Below are 21265 nucleotides of genomic sequence, written 5' to 3'. Positions count from 1 at the left end.
CATGCACAGCTTCAATTCCTTCTGATTATTTTTGCTGGAGACACTTTATCACAAGGATGTAATTTCCTCCACAAAATATGGTCAGAAATCGGCCTGAAAATGAGGGTATTTAGGGTGAAGAGGGCCAAAAATTGTGTGTCGGAACTCCGAAAAGCTCAATGCCCTGCATAACTAGACATCAAGAGAAGTCGAGCGGTATGTCGAATGTGAGGGTCTTCTTGTGTGGGCAAGTCAGACCAAGTGTTCCGAACTACTCCCTAGGAAAACAATAAATTAAGAAAAGGAGACAAAATACTTAAAATAAATGTATACTAATAAAAGGCAAAGCCCTCACTGACTCACTGACTGACTGACTCTCTCATCACTAATTCTCCAACTTCCCGTGTAGTGAAAGGCTGAAATTTGGCAGGCTCATTCCTTACAGCTTACTTACAAAAGTTAGGCAGGTTTCATTTCGAAATTCTACGCGTAACGGTCATAACTGGAACCTACTTACGTACATATATATGGCCATAGCCTTCAGTTCGGTCGCTGTGTGAGGCGGAGTTGCGTCCCTCATTGTCACGTCTCCCACGTAATTGAGTGCCGTCCGTCAGCAGCAATTCAATAGACACACTGCCGCTAAATATTCGCAGGTGACGGACTGTGCTTATGCAAACAAAGATGAGATGGTCAGGGATAGAATAGTGTTTGGCACAAACTCAGTGAAAGTGTGAGAGAAACGTTTAAGTGCCGGGTCTGAGCTTACATTAAATAAAGCCGTAGACATCGCAACATCGCACGAGATAGCACAAGCACAGCTGAGAACTTTCGATGCATGTACTCCGAGCGGCTCACGTGAACTGACTGTGAATGCAGTACACAGGCAACAAGCAAGAGCTCCGAAGAGCGTTGAACAAAAAACACATTACACAATTGAGAAGGCAGCAAAAGAATATGAAGCGAGTGACGCATTTAAGCATAGTCATAAGTGCAGCTACTGCGGAAACAAAGCACGGTGTAAACCTTAAGTTTAAATTAAGTTCATAGACACGCAGCCGCTGGCATTTGTCATGCCTCACATGAACTGACTTTGCAGGACTGGGAAAGGTAAACCTGTGCATGCAGTGTCTGATGTCTCAGATAAAGAGGAAGACGAGCTGCTTATTGATGCAGTAGGAAATGGAACAACCCTCTGAAGCCGAACAAGCCTTTGTAGACATATCAGTAGGAAAGCAAGGTGTAAAGCTTAAGTTTAAATTACATTCATAGACACGCTGCTGCTAAATATTCGCAGGCAAATCCACAACTTAATACCGAGAATGCCTGGTAAACATCTTAGATTCACGAGTACCGATTTGGGTAGTGAACACTTCGATGAATGAAACCTGTTATCTTAACAACAGTTGACAAACATGGAATGTAACTTGAACAGAACACATCCTCCAAATACGAACCTGATTGAAAGAAATAATGATAATCAAATCCTTGATGACAGCAACACTCATAACAGTCACAAAACAATTACATTGACAATCATGTTACATTATTTTTTAAATGTTACCTTTTCTTTTTCGTAACTTCTTTAACACACTACTTCTCCACTGCGAAGCGCGGGTATTTTGCTAGTTGTATAATATACAGCAAGATAAAACACATATCTAAATATAAATGCAAACTCTAAAGCCTACATCCAAAATTCCCTAATACCAAGATGTAAATCAAGAACCAGGAAATTCTTAAACAATTAAAAAAAAACTTAAACTGTACTAAAAAAAGGAGAAAGCAAAAAAGGAAACCAAAAAACACAGTTGTAAGTGCAAGCTGATAGCATCAAAAAATGACAGTGGCAACGATACAGAAATAACCAAGGTGGCGATTCCCATCGACAAAACAAAATATTGTTGAGACGGAGATTAAAAATGTTAAACTTTTAAATAACATTTCCAATCGAGAAATGAATGTCAGAAATGGATTCTGTACTGTATGTATAAAAAATAACCCATGACATTTATAACATAATTTAAAAACAAAAACCCTTAATACGTACAACATATTTAAAAAACACACAAGGAATCCTGAAAAGCCTCTAGAAAATGTAAACAATGACAAATTGGCTTGCTGTGATTGAGTGTGGTGGCTACGCTTTTATATCCAATGCTATCTGGATGGGTTCAGATCTTCTGCAAATCACAAATGGAATTCAAAAGGTAATAAATGGGGGGATTTCTTTTTGAACAACAGCCTTTGGAATTTATATACCATATTATATGGTTTACTTAATACCTGTCTAATCGTACTCAGTTTGTTCATCTAAAAAACTCTCGATCACGATCCCTCCCAGTCACTAGTGGTGTTCCCCACGGATGGGTGCTTGGCCCCTTACTGTTTTTAATATATATACTTCCTTTCGGTGGCATTTTTAAGAATTTTGGAATTTATTTTCATTGTTATCTAGACATGTCTACAAAGCCCAACTCTGTCCATCCTCCTTCCTGTCTCAATGGCTGTCTATTTGAGGTAAAATCTTGGTTTTCTTCTAGTTTCCTCCAACTCAATAGCCATAAGGCAGAGGTTCTCCTCATTCGCTCCAAGTCAGCTTTATCAAAATCTAATAATTTTTCACTTAATCCTGATGGTACCTCAATCTATCCCTTCCATCAGGTTAAGAGTTTGGGGGTTATCTTTGATAGTACTCTGTCTTTTGAATCCCATAACAATACTGTTACACGGTCATCTTTTTTTCATTGCGTTGCACGCCTGTGACCTTCCCTCACAGTAAATAGCACGACCATTCTTACTCATGCATTGGTCACTTCTCTCATTGATTATTGTGATTCTGTTCTCTTTGGTCTCCCACATAAACTTCTCCATAAACTCCAGCTTGTTCAGAATTCAGCTGCACATATTATAACTCGGACCTTTTCCGTACAACACATTACCCCATCTCTTAAACAGCTTCATTGGCTTCCTGTAAAATTTCTCATTGATTTTAAAATTCTTCTACTTACCTTCAAAGCCCTTCATATCCTTGCTCCATTATACTTCTCTGACCTCATATATGTTTATACACATAACCGCACTCTTAGGTCCTCTACTTCTGGTCTTCTCATCCCTCCCACACACTCCTGATCACCATGGGTTCAAGGGCATTTAGTCATAGTGCTCCTCATCTCTGGAACTCCATTCATCCATCCATCCATTATCCATCCATCCATCCATTTTCTAACCCGCTGAATCCGAATACAGGGTCACGGGGGTCTGCTGGAGCCAATCTCAGCCAACACAGGGCGCAAGGCAGGGTACCAGCCCACCGCAGTCTCTGGAACTCACTACCACAAAACATTTGGGACATAGATTTGCTTCCTATTTCCAAATCTCGTTTTAAGACATATCTATTTAAATTAGTTCACACTACATGACCTTAGGTTGTATTCTTAGATATCTAGATGTGTATGTGTATGTGTACATGCCTGTTTTTGTTGGTTTTATGATTTTATTATCTGTACAGTGTCCTTGGCTGTTTAGATAGGTGCCTTTAAATAAAATGTATTATTATTATTATTATTATTATTATAAGATTCACAGAAATTTTGAACTGACACAGCTGAGCACCTGCTAAGACCTGCCTTCTTTTCTGTCTAGTGTGATGAAAATACTACTTTCAGCAATCACGCCCTCTACCTGGGCCTGCCATGCTGCAAGGATGACTTCAATGGCTGTCCCAACATTCCCTCCAGCCTTATCTTTCAGCGCAGTGCCAAAGAGACGCTTTGGATTTCTACACAGCTGTCGTCCACAAAGCTCACTCAGAATGGTGATTTCTTCAGTTTTCTAGCCTGAATCTTCAGCATTTCAGTCTTTTTCTCATGTTCCTCCATAAGCATTTAGTGACATGCACACTTCATAGGAAAACTCTGCTACAAATCTGTAGCGTATTCTTGGGTTCATATAGAATGCTAAACCTATTTCAGTTGAGGTAGGAGCTCCTCAGTATTGTAGAAGATAAGCTGATTTTAGTTCGTATATCAGCTTGACTGCCTGTTTCTCAACTTAATGGGGAAAGTTATGAGAACATGGGTAGGACGTGTTATTTCTCCACTTAAACTCTCTAATGTTTGAGTCAGACTGATGACACAAGAGCTGAGATTTGCTAAGTATTTGGTTTTTACACTTGAACATCAAGCATCTCTTTAGTATCTGTCATATCTGGATAACTGTGCACCAGATTTGCTTTGGTCACAACTAAACAGCTCTAAACATAATTGGACAATAGAAGACCACCCAGCTTCTATTCACTTAAAATGTGAATGTAGGGGAAGTTGTTCTCAGTTTTAATCACACGTGCATCTTCTCCTGCCACTCAGCTCTGAGCAGCTTTTCCCCACACAGTTGGAATCATTCTAGACCTTCGGGGCATCAAAACATTGCAACTTAGAGTCTTACTGTAGAGATTTTTAAAGCTGTCACGAGAACGAGTTCTGCCATCAGGAGTCCCAGCAGCATCTAAAGTATCCCTGCAGTGCCACTGGCTCGATGAATTCGAAGTCCCCCACTGCTTGTCCACTTCTGTGGAGTAAAACTTTTAGAAGAGCTTTGACTTTTAACAGAACTTGTAGAATTTTTCATAACTATGTCATAGATGTTAGCTCGACTGAAATATTCACACGTTAGAAAGGAATTCTGGGTAAAAAAAAAATCACATCTCTGTACATCATTGTGTCTGATGACTTGACAACAGATTTTGAATTATTGTTTTCATTGTTTCATTCTAGTTGATCTTTTGGCTCTCCTGAAGTGGAAGGCTCATCCTGATCGAGTGATGGATATTTTGGGCAGACTAAGACACGTCAGTGGAGAAGAAATAGTAAAAGTAGGAAATTCTTTTATGGCTATCGTTTTTACAGATTTTAAAATGTCATTTTTTTTAAAATGATTTCTATTCTTTCAGGAATGCAAGCTCGAATATTAGTAAATATAAAAATAACACTCTACCTTTGAATGACTTTCACCATTTCTATCACTGTCCATGATGGTGAACTAGATGTCACAAAGAATCAGACTTCATGTTATGGTCTGTGGCGCTTTTTAAAGATTGCACAACTTTTTGTGTTGTCCTTGATTGTAGGTTCTCTGTACAAAATATGAATATGGCTCTTCTTGGTGCTGAAAATCAATACATCCATATTCCTGCTGAAGAACCCTAACTTCCATGTCTAGCACACTTTTATTTTCTTTGCACTCATTTACCTTTCATAAATGGATCCATTGTACAGCGCTCTGATTGTAGAGAAGCCCAATCAAGATAGATACTTCAAACTGATTGGCATTTGCTCGTATAGGGTATATTACAATATGCAATATATATATATATATATATATATATATATATATATATATATATATATATATATATTTTTTTAAAAGACAAAATAAAAGGTTGGAGCACTGTCCTGGTGAAACCTCATTTAATAACAGACAGACTTTTTAAAGTAATGACAGAAAATAACTAAAGCCAATGTGGCCACAGCCACACTCAGATGTAGTTACTGTCTATTGTTCTGTCACTTCTGAGTAGGAAGTCCGACTCCTTCAGTCACTGGCCCATAGATGGGTGCCACCTCCTGTTGACAGTCAATTTATTTACTGTATACTTCCAGAAGAGTGTGGTACATCAATGGATGTGAGGGAAATGATATCACTTTTTAAAGACCACAAAGGAAAGTGGAGAAAGGGTTAGCAACTGTGCCGTCTCCTGGCACGGGGTGGTATTGTGGTTTTGCTTACCTTTGCAGAGACCTAAAGATGTCTCTTAAGTGCTCTCTCTCTCTCTCTCTCTCTCTCTATATATATATATATATATATATATATATATATATATATATATATACAGTGGTGTGAAAAACTATTTGCCCCTTCATGATTTCTTATTCTTTTGCATGTTTGTCACACAAAATGTTTCTGATCATCAAACACATTTAACCATTAGTCAAATATAACACAAGTAAACACAAAATGCAGTTTTTAAAATGATGGTTTTTATTATTTAGTGAGAAAAAAATCCAAACCTACATGGCCCTGTGTGAAAAAGTAATTCCCCCCTTGTTAAAAAATAACCTAACTGTGGTGTATCACACCTGAGTTCAATTTCCGTAGCCACCCCAGGCCTGATTACTGCCACACCTGTTTCAATCAAGAAATCACTTAAATAGGAGCTGCCTGACACAGAGAAGTAGACCAAAAGCACCTCAAAAGCTAGACATCATGCCAAGATCCAAAGAAATTCAGGAACAAATGAGAACAGAAGTAATTGAGATCTATCAGTCTGGTAAAGGTTATAAAGCCATTTCTAAAGCTTTGGGACTCCAGCGAACCACAGTGAGAGCCATTATCCACAAATGGCAAAAACATGGAACAGTGCTGAACCTTCCCAGGAGTGGCCGGCCGACCAAGATTACCCCAAGAGCGCAGAGACGACTCATCCGAGAGGTAACAAAAGACCCCAGGACAATGTCTAAAGAACTGCAGGCCTCACTTGCCTCAATTAAGGTCAGTGTTCACGACTCCACCATAAGAAAGAGACTGGGCAAAACGGCCTGCATGGCAGATTTCCAAGACGCAAACCACTGTTAAGCAAAAGGAACATTAGGGCTCGTCTCAATTTTGCTAAGAAACATCTCAATGATTGCCAAGACTTTTGGGAAAATACCTTGTGGACTGATGAGACAAAAGTTGAACTTTTTGGAATGCAAATGTCCCGTTACATCTGGCGTAAAAGGAACACAGCATTTCAGAAAAAGAACATCATGCCAACAGTAAAATATGGTGGTGGTATTGTGATGGTCTGGGGTTGTTTTGCTGCTTCAGGACCTGGAAGGCTTGCTGTGATAGATGGAACCATGAATTCTACTGTCTACCAATAAATCCTGAAGGAGAATGTCCGGCCATCTGTTCGTCAACTCAAGCTGAAGCGATCTTGGGTGCTGCAACAGGACAATGACCCAAAACACACCAGCAAATCCACCTCTGAATGGCTGAAGAAAAACAAAATGAAGACTTTGGAGTGGCCTAGTCAAAGTCCTGACCTGAATCCAATTGAGATGCTATGGCATGACCTTAAAAAGGCAGTTCATGCTAGAAAACCCTCAAATAAAGCTGAATTACAACAATTCTGCAAAGATGAGTGGGCCAAAATTCCTCCAGAGCGCTGTAAAGACTCATTGCAAGTTATCGCAAACGCTTGATTGCAGTTATTGCTGCTAAGGGTGGCCCAACCTGTTATTAGGTTCAGGGGGCAATTACTTTTTCACACAGGGCCATGTAGGTTTGGATTTTTTCTCCCTAAATAATAAAAAGCATCATTTGAAAACTGCATTTTGTGTTTACTTGTGTTATATATGACTAATGGTTAAATGTGTTTGATAATCAGAAACATTTTGTGTGACAAAAATGCAAAAGAATAAGAAATCAGGAAGGGGCAAATAGTTTTTCACACTACTGTATATATATATATATATATATATATATATATATATATATATATATATATATATATATATATATATATATATACAGTAATCCCTCCTCGATTGGGGGGTTGCGTTCCAGAACCCCCCGCGATAAATGAAAATCCGCAAAGTAGAAACCATATGTTTGTATGGTTATTTTTATATATTTGAAGCCCTTATAAACTCTCCCACACTGTTAACATTATTAGAGCCCTCTAGACATGAAATAACACCCTTTAGTCAAAAGTTTAAACTGTGCTCCATGACAAGACAGAGATGACAGTTCTTTCTCACAATTAAAAGAATGCAAACATATCTTCTCTTCAAAGGAATGTGTGTCAGGAGCAGAGAATGTCAGATAGAGAGAGTGAGAGAGAGTGAGAGAAAAGCAAACAACCAAAAAATCAATACGTGCTTTTGGGCTTTTAAGTATGCCGAAGCACCGCGATAAAGCGGCATTTTTTAGAGGAGCGTCTGTATCTTCTAGGCAAACAGCCTCTGTGCAAACGGCCCCTCTGCTCACACCCCCTCTGTCAGGCAGAGAGAGTGAGAGAGGCCGAGAAAAGCAAACAATCAAGCACCTTGCGGGAAGCATATCGTATATCATTGAGGAGTTTTAGTTAATACGTAATACATGCTCTGATTGGGTAGCTTCTAAGCCATCCGCCAATAGCGTCCCTTGTATGAAATCAACTGGGCAAACAAACTGAGGAAGCATGTACCATAAATTAAAAGACCCATTGTCTGCAGAAATCCGTGAACCAGCGAAAAATACGTGATATATATTTAGATATGCTTACATTTAAAATCCGCGATGGAGTGAAGCCGCAAAAGTCGAAGCACGATATAGTGAGGGATCACTGTATATATTGTGGAACTGGACCCGGACACAGACAGAAGGGCAACAGTTTAACACCTATCACACTCATTGATTCTACAGTAATTACAATATTTACAAAGTCACTTGTGCACACCCAGTGCCTCCAGCACCGATCCCCCAAAGTCCAGGCCTCACAGTCACCAAATGCCTTTCTGGCCACCTCCAGTCCTCTCTCCAGCTCTGTCCTTCTTCCACCCGACTTCCGGTCTCGAATGCAGGGAGCCGGCCCCTTTTATACCACCCCGGATGGGCTTCAGCTGCTTCCCGGCACTCCTCCTTAGATATGCCCCCGTGTGACGGAAGTGCTGGCTGCGCACCCGGAAGCCCTCCCGGGTGTCCCCATTCTTCTTCCCCCCAGCACTTCTGCCACACCAGGGTTCTTCAGGCATAGGGGCGCCACCTGGCGGTGGCCATGGGCCCCTACAGGGTTGGGCTTTCAAGCCCCCCCTACTAGAGGCCACCAACAAAACCAGGGCGGTCGCCCCCTTGTGGTCGGCAGGAGGCACCAGCCCTCCTCCGATCCCTTCGGGTGTCCCGGCTGAGCTCCACCCCCAGCCACCTGTGACAATATATATATATATATATATATATATATATATATATATATATATGGTCTGCCATTCGGCAAACATCCACCACGGTGTCGTCTTCAGTTGAGTGAAGCAGGTCATGGAATGTTGCATATGTTACTGTCAAATAATGAAGTGGTTCTCAACCTGTGGGGTGGGACCCCCAACGGGGCCGCGAAGTAACAAAAAGGGGGGCACGAAGATGTGACAAAAAGAAACCAAGAATCAAAAATATGAAAAAAACATCTGTTGAAACAATAACAAATTAACTTAAACTACATTCTGATATTAGAACAATAAGTATAGAGTTAGATAAATGTCGATAAAAGTTAAGTAGGTATAATAAAATATGCATCTACATTTAAAAAAAATGTTGGGGGGGGCAAATAAAACTGTTTTGAAAACTAAATACTTAAAGGTTGAGAAACGCTGAAATAAAGCAAAGAGTACGCAACACGTGTTTCGCCTTCATTTGGGCTCATCAGGCGTACACACTCTACTGCTCCCCTTGCAGGGATTGAACCTTGGACGCAGACCAAAAGACAAAACAGAGAATATGAAGAACTGGGGTCCAGGATGGTGGAAACCCAATTTAATTTACCAGTACACTGGGATTAATGAAGAAAGAGTTACGTCATGCTTGTGGTCAAGCTCTTCAAGGCAGAGGGCAGATCTGGAGGAAGCTGTATTGCCCTCAGACCTCTTCCACATGCCAGCCCAAAATCAGCCCCTATCAGAGACCTGCCATGTTCACATGTGATATATGCTGTTTATGTTAATTATCAGGTCCTCCCTGTGTGGAGTTTGCATGTTCTCCCCTTGCCTGCGTGTGTTTCCTCTGTGTGCTCCGGTTTCCTCCCACAGTCCAAAGACATGCAGGTTAGGTGCATTGGTATCCTGAATTGTCCCTAGTGTGTGCTTGGTGTGTGGGTGTGTGTGTGTGCCCTGTGGTGCGCTGGCTCCCTGCCCGGGGTTTGTTTCCTACCTTGCGCCCTGTGTTCACTGGGATTGGCTCCAGCAGACCCCCGTGACCCTGTAGTTAGGATATGGTGGGTTGGATAATGGATGGATGGATGTTAATTATCCAAAGGAAACAAAAAGACCACATTAGCAGTTGGGTGTAGCAAGCAAATAAATATATTTGAACAAAACAAATATATTTGTTTGAGTGCAAGAAAAACAGCCAATGCAGTCTTTAGCACCACAATAGCAAAAAAAGTAGTGTTAGGTAGCACAGGAGCTCCGTCAGCTGAGAGTTTCAAGTCTGAAGTGAGACATACTGTATATCTTTCTGGACACAGTTCCATTTATATTATTCCTATCAGAAGGGGTGGAGCTTTGAGGTTGGGGGTCACACACCTTCAATGGGATTCTTCTAGTAGCTGCAAGTGGAAGAGACAGAACAGTTAACGATAGCGCCTTTCCTCAGTCCGGTGTGGTACTGCTTGTCTTAACAAACTTGGACATGTGTGACGTATGTAAATGTGGTTGAGCATTTTAAAAAGACTTGCACTGTATAATATACTGTAAATGAGTGAGTGAATGCACAGAGGAAGATAACTAATTTAATGCCATGGATTTGATGCACTAAGATGAAAGTGTGATATCAGTCACTGTTAATACTAATGTCTATTAGTACTGTAAATTATTTTGACTTCTTATATTTTGCCAGTTATGTTTTAGTATTTTGCGCCCTTTGTTTCTGCCTTGCGCCCTGTGTTGGCTGGGATTGGCTCCAGCAGACCCCCGTGACCCTTTGTTAGGATATAGCGGGCTGGATATCTCTCAGTCTATCCATCAATCTGTACTTTTCAAAGTTTAAAACTTTTGTAGTTTGCATTTTCTCATTCATTTTCTTTCTTCTAGTTCTTACAGGACATTTTAGACACTCTGTTTTCCATTTTGGATGACAACACAGACAAATATGGGCCCCTTGTGTTCCAGTCATTGGTAAGCTAACAGTAAGATTTTATTTTAAATATGTGTCATTTAAATAGAAAACTCAGTTATATTACCACCTGTCATGTTCAAAAAATAAAACTGATAAGGGCTTGAAGAATTAAATGTTTTGTATTTGTATTGGATTTATAGATTCTGCTACAACTGTAAAATAAAGGCAAGTTGTTGACGTAATTCCAGCAGCGAATACTAGTTTTGAAATTCTGCACACAACTCTCCTCGCAATTAATTGTTTTCAATAATCTCAATGCTGAGGTGGTTGAGTTAGTCATATAATTATATTTATATAAAATATTAAAGAAAATTCACTCTATAAAATGAATTAAATTTTTGTTGAGTGACAAAGATCCCGTACAGATCTGCATGTGATACACTCCGTATTAGCTCTGTGGGCTTCCCCGTATTCTCTGTAAAATGTAATCCCTGCGATTTTGTTATGCTATTTGAATTTTCATTCAGGCATTACTCAGATTTCCTTTGATGTGCACTGTTATGTGGAATAAATGAATTCCAGCTCTGTTTAAAATGAAGGACTTTTAGGAACCATTATTAACCAGTTTACAAGGAAGGGCAAAAACAAAAAGAATTCATAAAACGCTTAAATAGTGTAGCTGTGTGTATGAATTCCAGGTATGAGAGTACTGTACCTTGATGACATCTGACTTCAGAGTATATAATATGTATGTATACAGTATGTACACTCACACGAGGGGGAATGAAAAAGTAAAGGCAACTTACCCTTTAAGACCAGTAACTGTGAGCAGATGACAATAACAGTTCTATCATTCTCCACATAGTCTCCCTGCAGGTCGATGCACTTCTTTTCGACTTCTCCTGAATCCAGGTCTGAACCTTTGAACCTGTGAACGTGTAGCGCCAATTCATGATTTGACAGTGGAAGGGTCATTTGAATCTCTTCTTTACTGGAGAAGATGTGTGTTTACACTGCCTGCTTTGTCTCTTGCTTACCAGTTCACAGTGATGGACCCATGTCTCATCCCTGGAGACAATCCGCTACAAAACATAAAGAATTAGGTCACAACCTCCATGTGCTGTTACTTGTGCAAATTAGTAAGCTGTGTGGGTACTCATCCTGAGAAAACTTTTTGCTACCCAAGTCATCGTGCATTATGGCGTGTGCAGATCCATAGCTGATATCTAAATCTACAGCAACATCCGACAATGTAATCTATTGGTCTTCTCTGATGAAGACATTTGCCATATGGCTTGTGTGCGCAATGCAGATGGTCAACCAGATTGAGCTTCAGTAGGTACAGTTGTTCTTCTGGCTTTAAAACTTCCTTCCCATTCATAATCTTTGCATTGTGTCATGCTGCTTTCACTTCTGTACTGAGATAACATCCTTCTGTGAATTTCACCATGTTCCTTTCCCTCTACCCAAAGAAACCTCACTGTGGCACATTGTTCAACATTGGTACAATCCCACTGTGGATCGTCCATGTTCACTTAACCTTAGCTTCAACTAGACTAGCAGCAGAGTGCTTTGCTGTGTATGTTCAAACTCCCCATAAGCCACTGCAAGCGTGTTGTATTGCGTAAGTGGTGGCCGTGTAATTTTCAGATTGCCTTTACTTTTTGATTTACATCCACCTCCACCCTTTACGTGCTATATATTGCCTTTGATTCCTGTATGTCTAGTCATTTTCCTCTGATGATGACACCTGGTTGGTTGTCGAAGGCTTAGGATTAAAAAACTATTTTAAGATATGTGACTGATTTTCTCCCTTTGTGGATCTCTAGCTACAAATATGCAAACCGTATTACACACCATCACTTCCATATATATATTTATATAGTAAAATGATTGAACGGACACAGAAAGAGGTTTGGGGGCAGCCACCTGTATACTTGAATCAGGCTGCCAAACTGAAAGATTAGTTCCAAATGACAGGTCTCAATAATCTTCAGTCCACCAATAGAATGGCAATAATAGGCAAACATGACAGTTTTAAAGCTGGGCAGGGGAAGTGATGTCATCGGGGCAGGAACTGGAAGTGACATCATTGAGCCTAGAACCGGAAGTGATGTCATCGGGACCAGAATTGCTGCTCTTGGGCCCAGAACCGGACATGATGTCCTCGTGTCCAGGCGAAATTTCCCATGGTAGGTCTGCTGATGAAAAAGAGGAAGGATCAGTGCACTCTGCCACCCCCTGGTCTGGCATGGAATTATTCCTTTGTGAGCCCTTCAGCTGCCTCCCATGCACACGTGTGTGGCAATATATGTATATATCTCATATATAATAGTCTGCTCGTGGAAGTGTGTGTGCTACATCATGAAGCTCAAAGAGCCAGCAAAGCAGCCCCAAATTCATGAGTTGGGAGAAGAAAGAAGCACGAGGCAACAGCATAAAGCTGAAAGAAAGCGACTCAGTTGCCAAAGGGAAACCGCAGAGGAAAGACAAACGAGAGAGAAACACACTTATCTGCTGAAAGACAAAACCACCAACTCTGCATTTCTGGTGATTTCAATAGTTTCTAGGAGCCCGGGCTTTTTACAGCATGGGCGTACGCAGCTAGTGTAGATATATATATATATATATATATATATATATATATATATATATATATATATTGTAATAGATGGCTGGCCGTGACATCCCAGAGCAAGAAGAATGAAGGAAGGCAGGTTTTTCTGGATGCTGCCTCCCCCGGGGAGGCTAGGGGGTAGCTGCCCTGGACAGAAACGGTTCCCCGGATTCTCTCAGGGCATCCTGGGACATGGAGTCTGTTTCCTCAGCCCTGTTGGAGGCCGTGGGAGGTCACAAAGAATCTGAGGATTTATATTATTACTACAACCCGGAAGTACTTCAAAGTCACGAGGATGGAAGCCTGCAGTACTTCCTGGCTATTTGAGAAAAGAGGATGTGGCCTTGATCCGGAAGAAGAGATGGAGTGTCCGGGTCATGGACTATTTAAAGGAATGGTCAAGACCCAGCAAGTCAAGCCGGAGTTGGGTGGTAGAGTGACGGAGCTGCTGGGTGGAGAGGAAGAGGATATCGATTATTGTTTATTGGATTTGTGAATTGTGGAGTGTGCGGCGCTTTGTGCACTTTATTTAAAGAAAAATATTAAATATTATACTGAGTGCTTTTATACGTGTGTCTCGGACGTCGTCTGTTGGGTTTCACGGGGCAACAGCGGCCCTAGCGTCCACTATATATATATATATATATATATATATATATGTGTGTGTGTGTGTGTGTGTGTGTGTGTATGCTATATATATATATATATATATATATATATATATATATGTGTGTGTGTGTGTGTGCGTGTGTATGCTATATATATACATACATACATACATACATACTATATATACACTGAGGCTAGCATTATTTTCCAGTGGTCACTGCATGTGTTGACTTAACATTCCATATGGAATAGATACAATTTTTCTGTACTGTGGTTTGTGTTGCAGGTGTTTATCATAAATCTTCTCCGGGACAGTAAGTACTATCATTTTAGACCTGTCATGGACACTTACATCCTGAAGCATTTTGCAGGCGCACTGGCTTACAAGTGAGTATTAGCAACTTTTAAGGGTCCTCCTTTCCGTTTACATAGCATTACAAGTGACAGATTACTTTTGCTTGAATATATACTGTTGATAATTGTTATGCCATGACCTCTTGTTTCCAAGACAATGAATGATGTCTAGCTGTTGCAAATCAATGAAGCCCCCTTGGTTGCCCAGTGTTGCTTCTATTTTGAATTAATCAGTATGAGTTTCCCACTTTGTAGCTTCATGATGACTTTTTAAGATGTAGAGTGCTAAGCTCTACATTGAATCTTAGTCATTTTACAGCTAAAAGACTTTTTGTTTTGCAGTATACTGTATGTATACAAAATGAAACTTGTTATTTTGCTTGTTCTAACTCAGTCCTTGCTTGAGTGGATCTCTGCTATTTATGTTCAAGCAGTGAATTTTAAATGCAAATAATAAGATTTCCAATACAGAATTATGTAACAGTGTATCTCATATATTCATGAATGATAATATTGATATGTGGATGTTAATTCGGAAATGTTTTTCTATAACAATTCAGTTCAATGATAATTTCTGCATCTATTAACATTATTCTGGATTGCTTGAAAGTCATTTGTGTTTTGTGTTTGGCATAATTATAGCTAAAGATAATTTATGTTTGCCATTAAAAAATATCCTTAATATTCATGTGATGCCTACAGAGAGCTGATCCGCTGTTTGAAGTGGTACATGGACCGCTCAGCTGAAGTAATTCGACAGGACCACATCCAAGAGGCCATGAGGGTACGTGTCTTGCACATAACTTGCTGAAGATCCGGTGCTAGAAGCCCAGATTTAGATGTGCTCAACACCTACACTCATTCTCAAACCTGCTTAATAAAATTCAGAATTACTGAATTAAGAGACAATCCCGGCAGCACTGGGTATAGGGCAGAAAACCAAGGATGTTAATCCATCACAGAGGCCAAAATTACAAAAAGCCACTGCCCTTTTGGACCTGCCAATATGTGTTTGGGGATGCAGAAAGAAAACTCCACAGGGACTTCGACCACACACAAAATTGAATCCAGAATGCTGAATTTGTGTGGCAAAACCTCTGAAAGTGTGATGTTATGTTGTAACGAATCGAACCCGCTAAACTGAAACAGGCCAATCACTATCTCTCACTTTCCCAACTTTAAGGCGGCTGATAAAAGGATGGGCCAATGTCACTCCCTGAAGCACACCACCATTTGTCCCCTTTCTATAATAATCAACTCTAATAGCCAAGTGAATATATATTGTATGAGGTCAGGTCAACTTGGGGAGCATGCACTAGTACAGTGCACTGCCACACCCACTACACAACGAAACAACTTGGGGTCCCGGTTTGCAACTCCCCAGGCAGATGCACAGTCAAGTCCCACCCTCCGGAAATTACCCTCTATCTGCCACAGCCAGGTGTTACGTGGGTGTCCCCTTGGCCTGGTCCAGCTACTCGGGTCCCCAACAATAAGGATCTAACGAGCTGGATCACCCTTGAGGAAACGCACCACATGGCCGTAGTCCTGTAACTGACGCTCCCTCACAATCAGTGGCATAGCGTAGTGGGAGTGGCAGGGGCGGCCCGCCCCGGGTGGCACTTTTAGGGGGTGGCAAAGAATTACGGTATATTTTAGTCTTTTTAATTGAAATACCTAAATAAGGGCGGCTGACACCCACGCTACGCCACTGCTCACAATAGGTAATGTGCCTCATTCAGGACTCCATGAGCAACCACTCATTCGACACAAAGTCAAACCAACGGTACCCAAGGATTTTCTGGAGAGTCCATGTCTCACAACCAAATAGCAGGACAGGAAGCACCAGGACTCTAAAGACTTGGACCTTCGTCCTTTTGCCTAGATATCGGGAGTACCACACACTTCTTTCCAGCGACCTCATGACCCCCCCATGCTCTCCCAATCCATCTACTGACTTCATAAGAAGAGTCGCCAGAGAAGTGAATGTTACTGCCAAGGTAAGTAAACCTCTCGACACGGTCAACACCGCCAACCGCCAAACTCTCTCCACATACTGCTAATGGCTTTGCCCAGGCGGTCATTGGCTCTTGGTTTTTATCAAGACATTCGCAAGCCCAGACTCAGACTCCTCACTTAGTCTCTCGAGCACCCTGATCAGAGCCTCTATTGACTCCGCGAAGATCACAGCATCGTCAGCAAAGTCAAGATCTGTGAATCTTTCTTTACCAACAGGTGCCCCACAGCCGCTGGACCCCACGACCTTGCCCAACACCCAGTCCATACAAGCATTGAGTAGGAGCAAGATCACACCCCTGACAAACCCCAGAATGAACTGGGAAAAACGCAGAGGTCCTGCCTCCACTCTGCACAGCACCCACAGTACCAGTGTACAGGCCGGCCATGATATCCAGCAACCTCGAGGGGATCCCACGAACCCTCAGGATGTCTCACAGGGCAGCTCGATCAACTGAGTCGAACACAAAAATTGACAAAGGCTGCAAAGAAACCCTGCTGATTTTCATGTTTGTGCTCCATGAGAACCTTCAGTGCCAGGATGCAGTCGATAGTAGACTTCTTAGGCGTAAAGCCATATTATTCTGCTCGCTGATAGGTGAGCAAGTGATCACGGATCCTATTGAGGATGTCCCTAGCAAGGACCTTACCCGGCACCGAGAGCAGTGTTATCCACCTGTAGTTGCTGCAATCCAGGCGATCACCCTTCCCTTTCTAGATAGGGACGAGAAGTCCTGTTTTCAGAGCAGACCAGAGCTACCATTGAGCCGTGCACTATGACTTCTCTCGATGATATCCAGGGTGCCCTGCAAGATGAAACACTTCCTTCTGGGAACACTGGTAACACCAACACAACCCTCAGCAACCTACAGAGTCTTATCACGGAAGGTCTCCCACATCACATTAGGATCGGCAGTTGTACCAAAATCTGAAAGTTCCTCACACAAACTTCGTGCAGACTCATCAGAAACAGCCTGGTCTTGGAGTCTGGCCAAGTCCAGGCTCATTTTCCTAGTAGGTGGACCTAAGCTGGATCCTAAGATTAGCAACAACAAGTCTGTGGTCAGAATTCACAAACTGGGCACTTCTGTAGACCCTGCAGTTTTGCAAGAGCCTCCAGTGTCTGCCCACGAGAATGTGATCGATCTCCTTCACCGCACCACCAGTATTGGAGTACCCAATCCAATGATGCGGTTCAGGGCGCTGGAACCAGGATCCAGCAATTCGCAGCCCCTGAGCTTTTGCAAAGTCAAGGAACATGGAGCCACTTTCACCATAGTCATCAGACCCATAGGAACCGAGACAATCCTCATTGAAGTCACCCGTGACCAGAGGAGTGTCACCCTGTTGGCAACCATCAACCACCAAGCAAAGCTGTGAATAAAATGCCTCCCTCCCCGAGACATCACTCACCGTGGTCGGAGCATACACTGAGACAACAGACATGGCTCCCATGGAGTGCTGTAATCTGAGTCCCATAATACGCTCGTTAAAGGGAGTGACATCGGACACCATCGGAAGAAGCCAGTCCGCTACAGCAACAGCTACTCTCTGAGTATGACAGCCATCAGACCGACCAGACCAATAAAAGGTCTATTCACCAACAGAGATCTGGCCAGTCCCCAGTCTGCATACCTCAGAGTGTGCCGCCACTGAAATGCAGAATTTACGCAGATCCTCCGACAGCAGAGGAAGGTGATCATCTTGCCAGAGAGACAAGATGTTCCATGTGCCCACCCGTGTATTGCATATGAATAGTATATGAAAAAGTAAAAAGGTAATTTCAGTGAGAAGGGAGAAATATGAGGGATGTTCAAAAAGTTTCCGCGCTTTTATATTTTCGTTGGAAACGGTGAAGGTGGGAGGAGTAGTAATTGGTCATGTCTGAGAGTGTCATGTGAATGGGAAAAAATGCATCACAAAGGAAGGTGACTACTGTATTTAGAAAAGTAATGTAATTTGTTTTTGAAAAATAGAGTTTAAAAAAAGTGTGGAAACTTTTTGAATGTCCCTCGTATATTATAAAAAAAGAAAGACAAGAAGATGAAAAAAAACAGAAACAATCTCTTTCTTCCACCCACCAACACACAAAACCTCTAAACGTGTAAATAAAAATATAAACAGTAGAAAAATCACACCCTCAGCACCCTTCCTGAAGTTCACACACTAGTCCAGAGTTCAAGTCAACAGTTCTTAAAGGTGAGTGAATTGTAGATGCTGGCAGACCCAATAAAATTGAAATCTTAAATGATTCACAGTCGTAATGGAATGCAGGATTCACATTCCTGGAGACGATCGCTGACCTTCGCCTAGCTAGGCAGGTCTTCTGAAGGTGCACAGCCTTATCCCATGGCCTAAGCAGGTACTGATCAGTTAGTTAGATTTTTTGTGTCTTTTTCCCTTGATGGCTGTTCTCCTTCTACTTTGGAAAAATGGCGTGATTTATGCAGATTCCATCTAAAAAAAAAAATAGATGTCCCGCCTTCAGGGGTGTCACTGTCAATCACCTGACTATTCCTACACAGGATGTCTGGGCTATCTTATTGGCCGCACAAGTAGACCAAACAGCGCTGCAGTGTTGCCCTGTTTATCACTGCTATTACTAACCAAACGTGACTAATTTAGAATAAATGTATATTGGTATGTCAGCCGTCATGATGAGAGCTGATATTTGGGGTATTTATTGCCTTTTCCTATAGTGGAAGAGATTTTGTGTACAGTTGTTAGGGTCGCGTCCCATATTTCTGGAGGAGTGGTCTGAGGTAAAAGGTCAGAGGTTGCACTGAGCGTTATCCAAACTATGGATAAATCCTTAAAAAACCTTATAATATTTACTTTTATGATTGATTTTTGTGTCTTTCCTTTTTTTCGACTTCTTGCCTGAATTTTGGCTGTGATTTTTGCCTCTTGTCTGAGTTCTGGTCGTTTCGTTTATTCTGTCTGTTTTGTTTTGCCTTTTGCACACATCTCCCAGTTATACTCAAAAAATGAGTTATCTGGTTCCTGTCAAATCAGGACATCAGCAGCTTGAAAATTAAACCCAATACTTTTAAGCACTGCTCTGATGGTACCAGTTATTACCAAATAAATGAACCAGTGATGAACACTTAATGAAGTTGGACAGCATTACCAGAGAAATAAAAGTGAGGTTTGCTTCTAATAATAAGATATGCTCAAACAAGGAAAGAAGAACATCTTGATTTAAAGTAAGTATGGGCAATTAGGGAAGTGCATTTGAAACCATGAAGGACTTTGCTTTCCTGCTAGTAAGTTTACCTACGACTTAGAGTGCGGTGGAGGCAGAAGCCAGTATATAACAAGACCTACCCCAGCACTGAGATGGTACTTATGGTAATTAAAAATAAGCAATATCATTGCTACTATACTGAATAAATCTAGTGTTCTGTCAACAAAATGAACCTGAGCCCCAATACGAGAGACTATGATTGTGGTCGAGAGAACAAGAGGGTCAAAACCGAAAACACACACAAGAAAAGACTACAACAATAATCTTTGAATACTTAGATAGTGTGGTCAAAAGAATGGCACAAATACCAAAATAAAGGTTTGGGGACCGTCCCCGTATATTGTCGTACAGACAATAATTAAAAAAATGCGATGATTCAAAGTCTTGAAAGCACAATGAACCACTTTACTGTAACAAAATGGTGGTTATATAGAGCAGTAAACAGGTGACAGGAAATTATTGGCAAAATGGTGACGTGGCAACAGGAACCGGAAACGATGTCATTTTGAGGAGCCGGAAGTGATGTGGTTTGTGGGTGCCGGAAGTGACATCATCAATGTTAGCCGGAAGTGACGTCATCAGTGTTAGCCGGAAGTGACGTCATCGTGGCCATTTTGAAACCCGGAAGTTCCTGTATTATTTCTTGTCTTGTTTTCTGTTGGCAAAAGAGAGTTTAGGTAAGTACCACGTGACAACCCCTTATCTAACGATGTTTTACTTACCTTTAGGCTCTTTGACTGCCTCCTAATCGTACATGTGTGACAATAGATAGATACTTTATTAAATTCACAATTTCAGTAATATGGTATCCGCAGATCAGATAACTTTTAACGTTCATAACCGTCCTTTTATCCTGTCGCGCCGATTATGTATGGGTCCTGTCCTCAGAGGCCACACCTCTTGCAATGCTGAAAGCGGACCTAATGACGAAAAAAACACTTTTAAGGACCCAAAATTATACAAAATCATGACATGTAGAATACTGAACTGTTCCAACAAATTGTCTTGAAGAATAAGTGTGCCAAGTTTCAACAAAATTGGGATCTGAACTGTTTCATGGGGACAGCCAGACAGAAGGCAGACATGGCCATCACAGTAGGTGATGCACCTCAAAACCTTGTGTTGGACTGGTGTCTCCTTCCTTGCGACATGTGCTGCCAGGATAAGCTCACCGGGTTTGAGAATGAATGAGTGAAATATTAAAGAGGAATTGATTACATTTTTATGAGGAAAGACATGTCATAAACAATTCATATTTTGAACTGTGCAGATATTGGTAGGTGTTTATTATAGTTTAAGGTTTCTGATAGAATTCAAGCACGGCTGCCTAACTGTGAACAAATATGAAATATAGATAAAGCCTTTGCATTCTCACATATGCTGTGATTTATTATGTATAGGCATGTTTTTAATAAATTATATTACTTCTATTTGAAGAATTTTTTTTACTTTTACTTGCACTTTGTAAAGTTCAGCGTTTTGCAGTGCATCCATGCTTTTTTTAGAGTGCAATATTTATTATTTTGTGACAATTAAGTGTACGCTTGCTTAATGATTCCAATGCCACTTGGTTAATTTGGATTATCTGAGACTGT

At 41.2% G+C, this 21265-nt stretch overlaps 1 protein-coding gene across 4 annotated transcripts in view; it reads left to right on the top strand.

Annotated features, from left to right (window-relative positions):
• The window catches only part of dock3 (dedicator of cytokinesis 3), a 919050-nt gene that overhangs the window by 768949 nt on the left and 128836 nt on the right, over positions 1-21265 (top strand). For all 4 annotated transcript variants that reach the window (XM_039772621.1, XM_039772622.1, XM_039772620.1 and 1 more), the window contains 5 exons: positions 3625-3796; positions 4755-4852; positions 10803-10886; positions 14340-14440; positions 15110-15191. In XM_039772621.1, the coding sequence (XP_039628555.1) occupies positions 3625-3796; positions 4755-4852; positions 10803-10886; positions 14340-14440; positions 15110-15191 (537 nt within the window). The remainder of the gene's footprint in view (positions 1-3624; positions 3797-4754; positions 4853-10802; positions 10887-14339; positions 14441-15109; positions 15192-21265) is intronic.

This window comes from Polypterus senegalus, chromosome 12 (genome assembly GCF_016835505.1).
Source record: "Polypterus senegalus isolate Bchr_013 chromosome 12, ASM1683550v1, whole genome shotgun sequence".
NCBI lineage: Eukaryota > Metazoa > Chordata > Cladistia > Polypteriformes > Polypteridae > Polypterus > Polypterus senegalus.
This window is presented reverse-complemented; position numbering and strand designations above follow the sequence as displayed.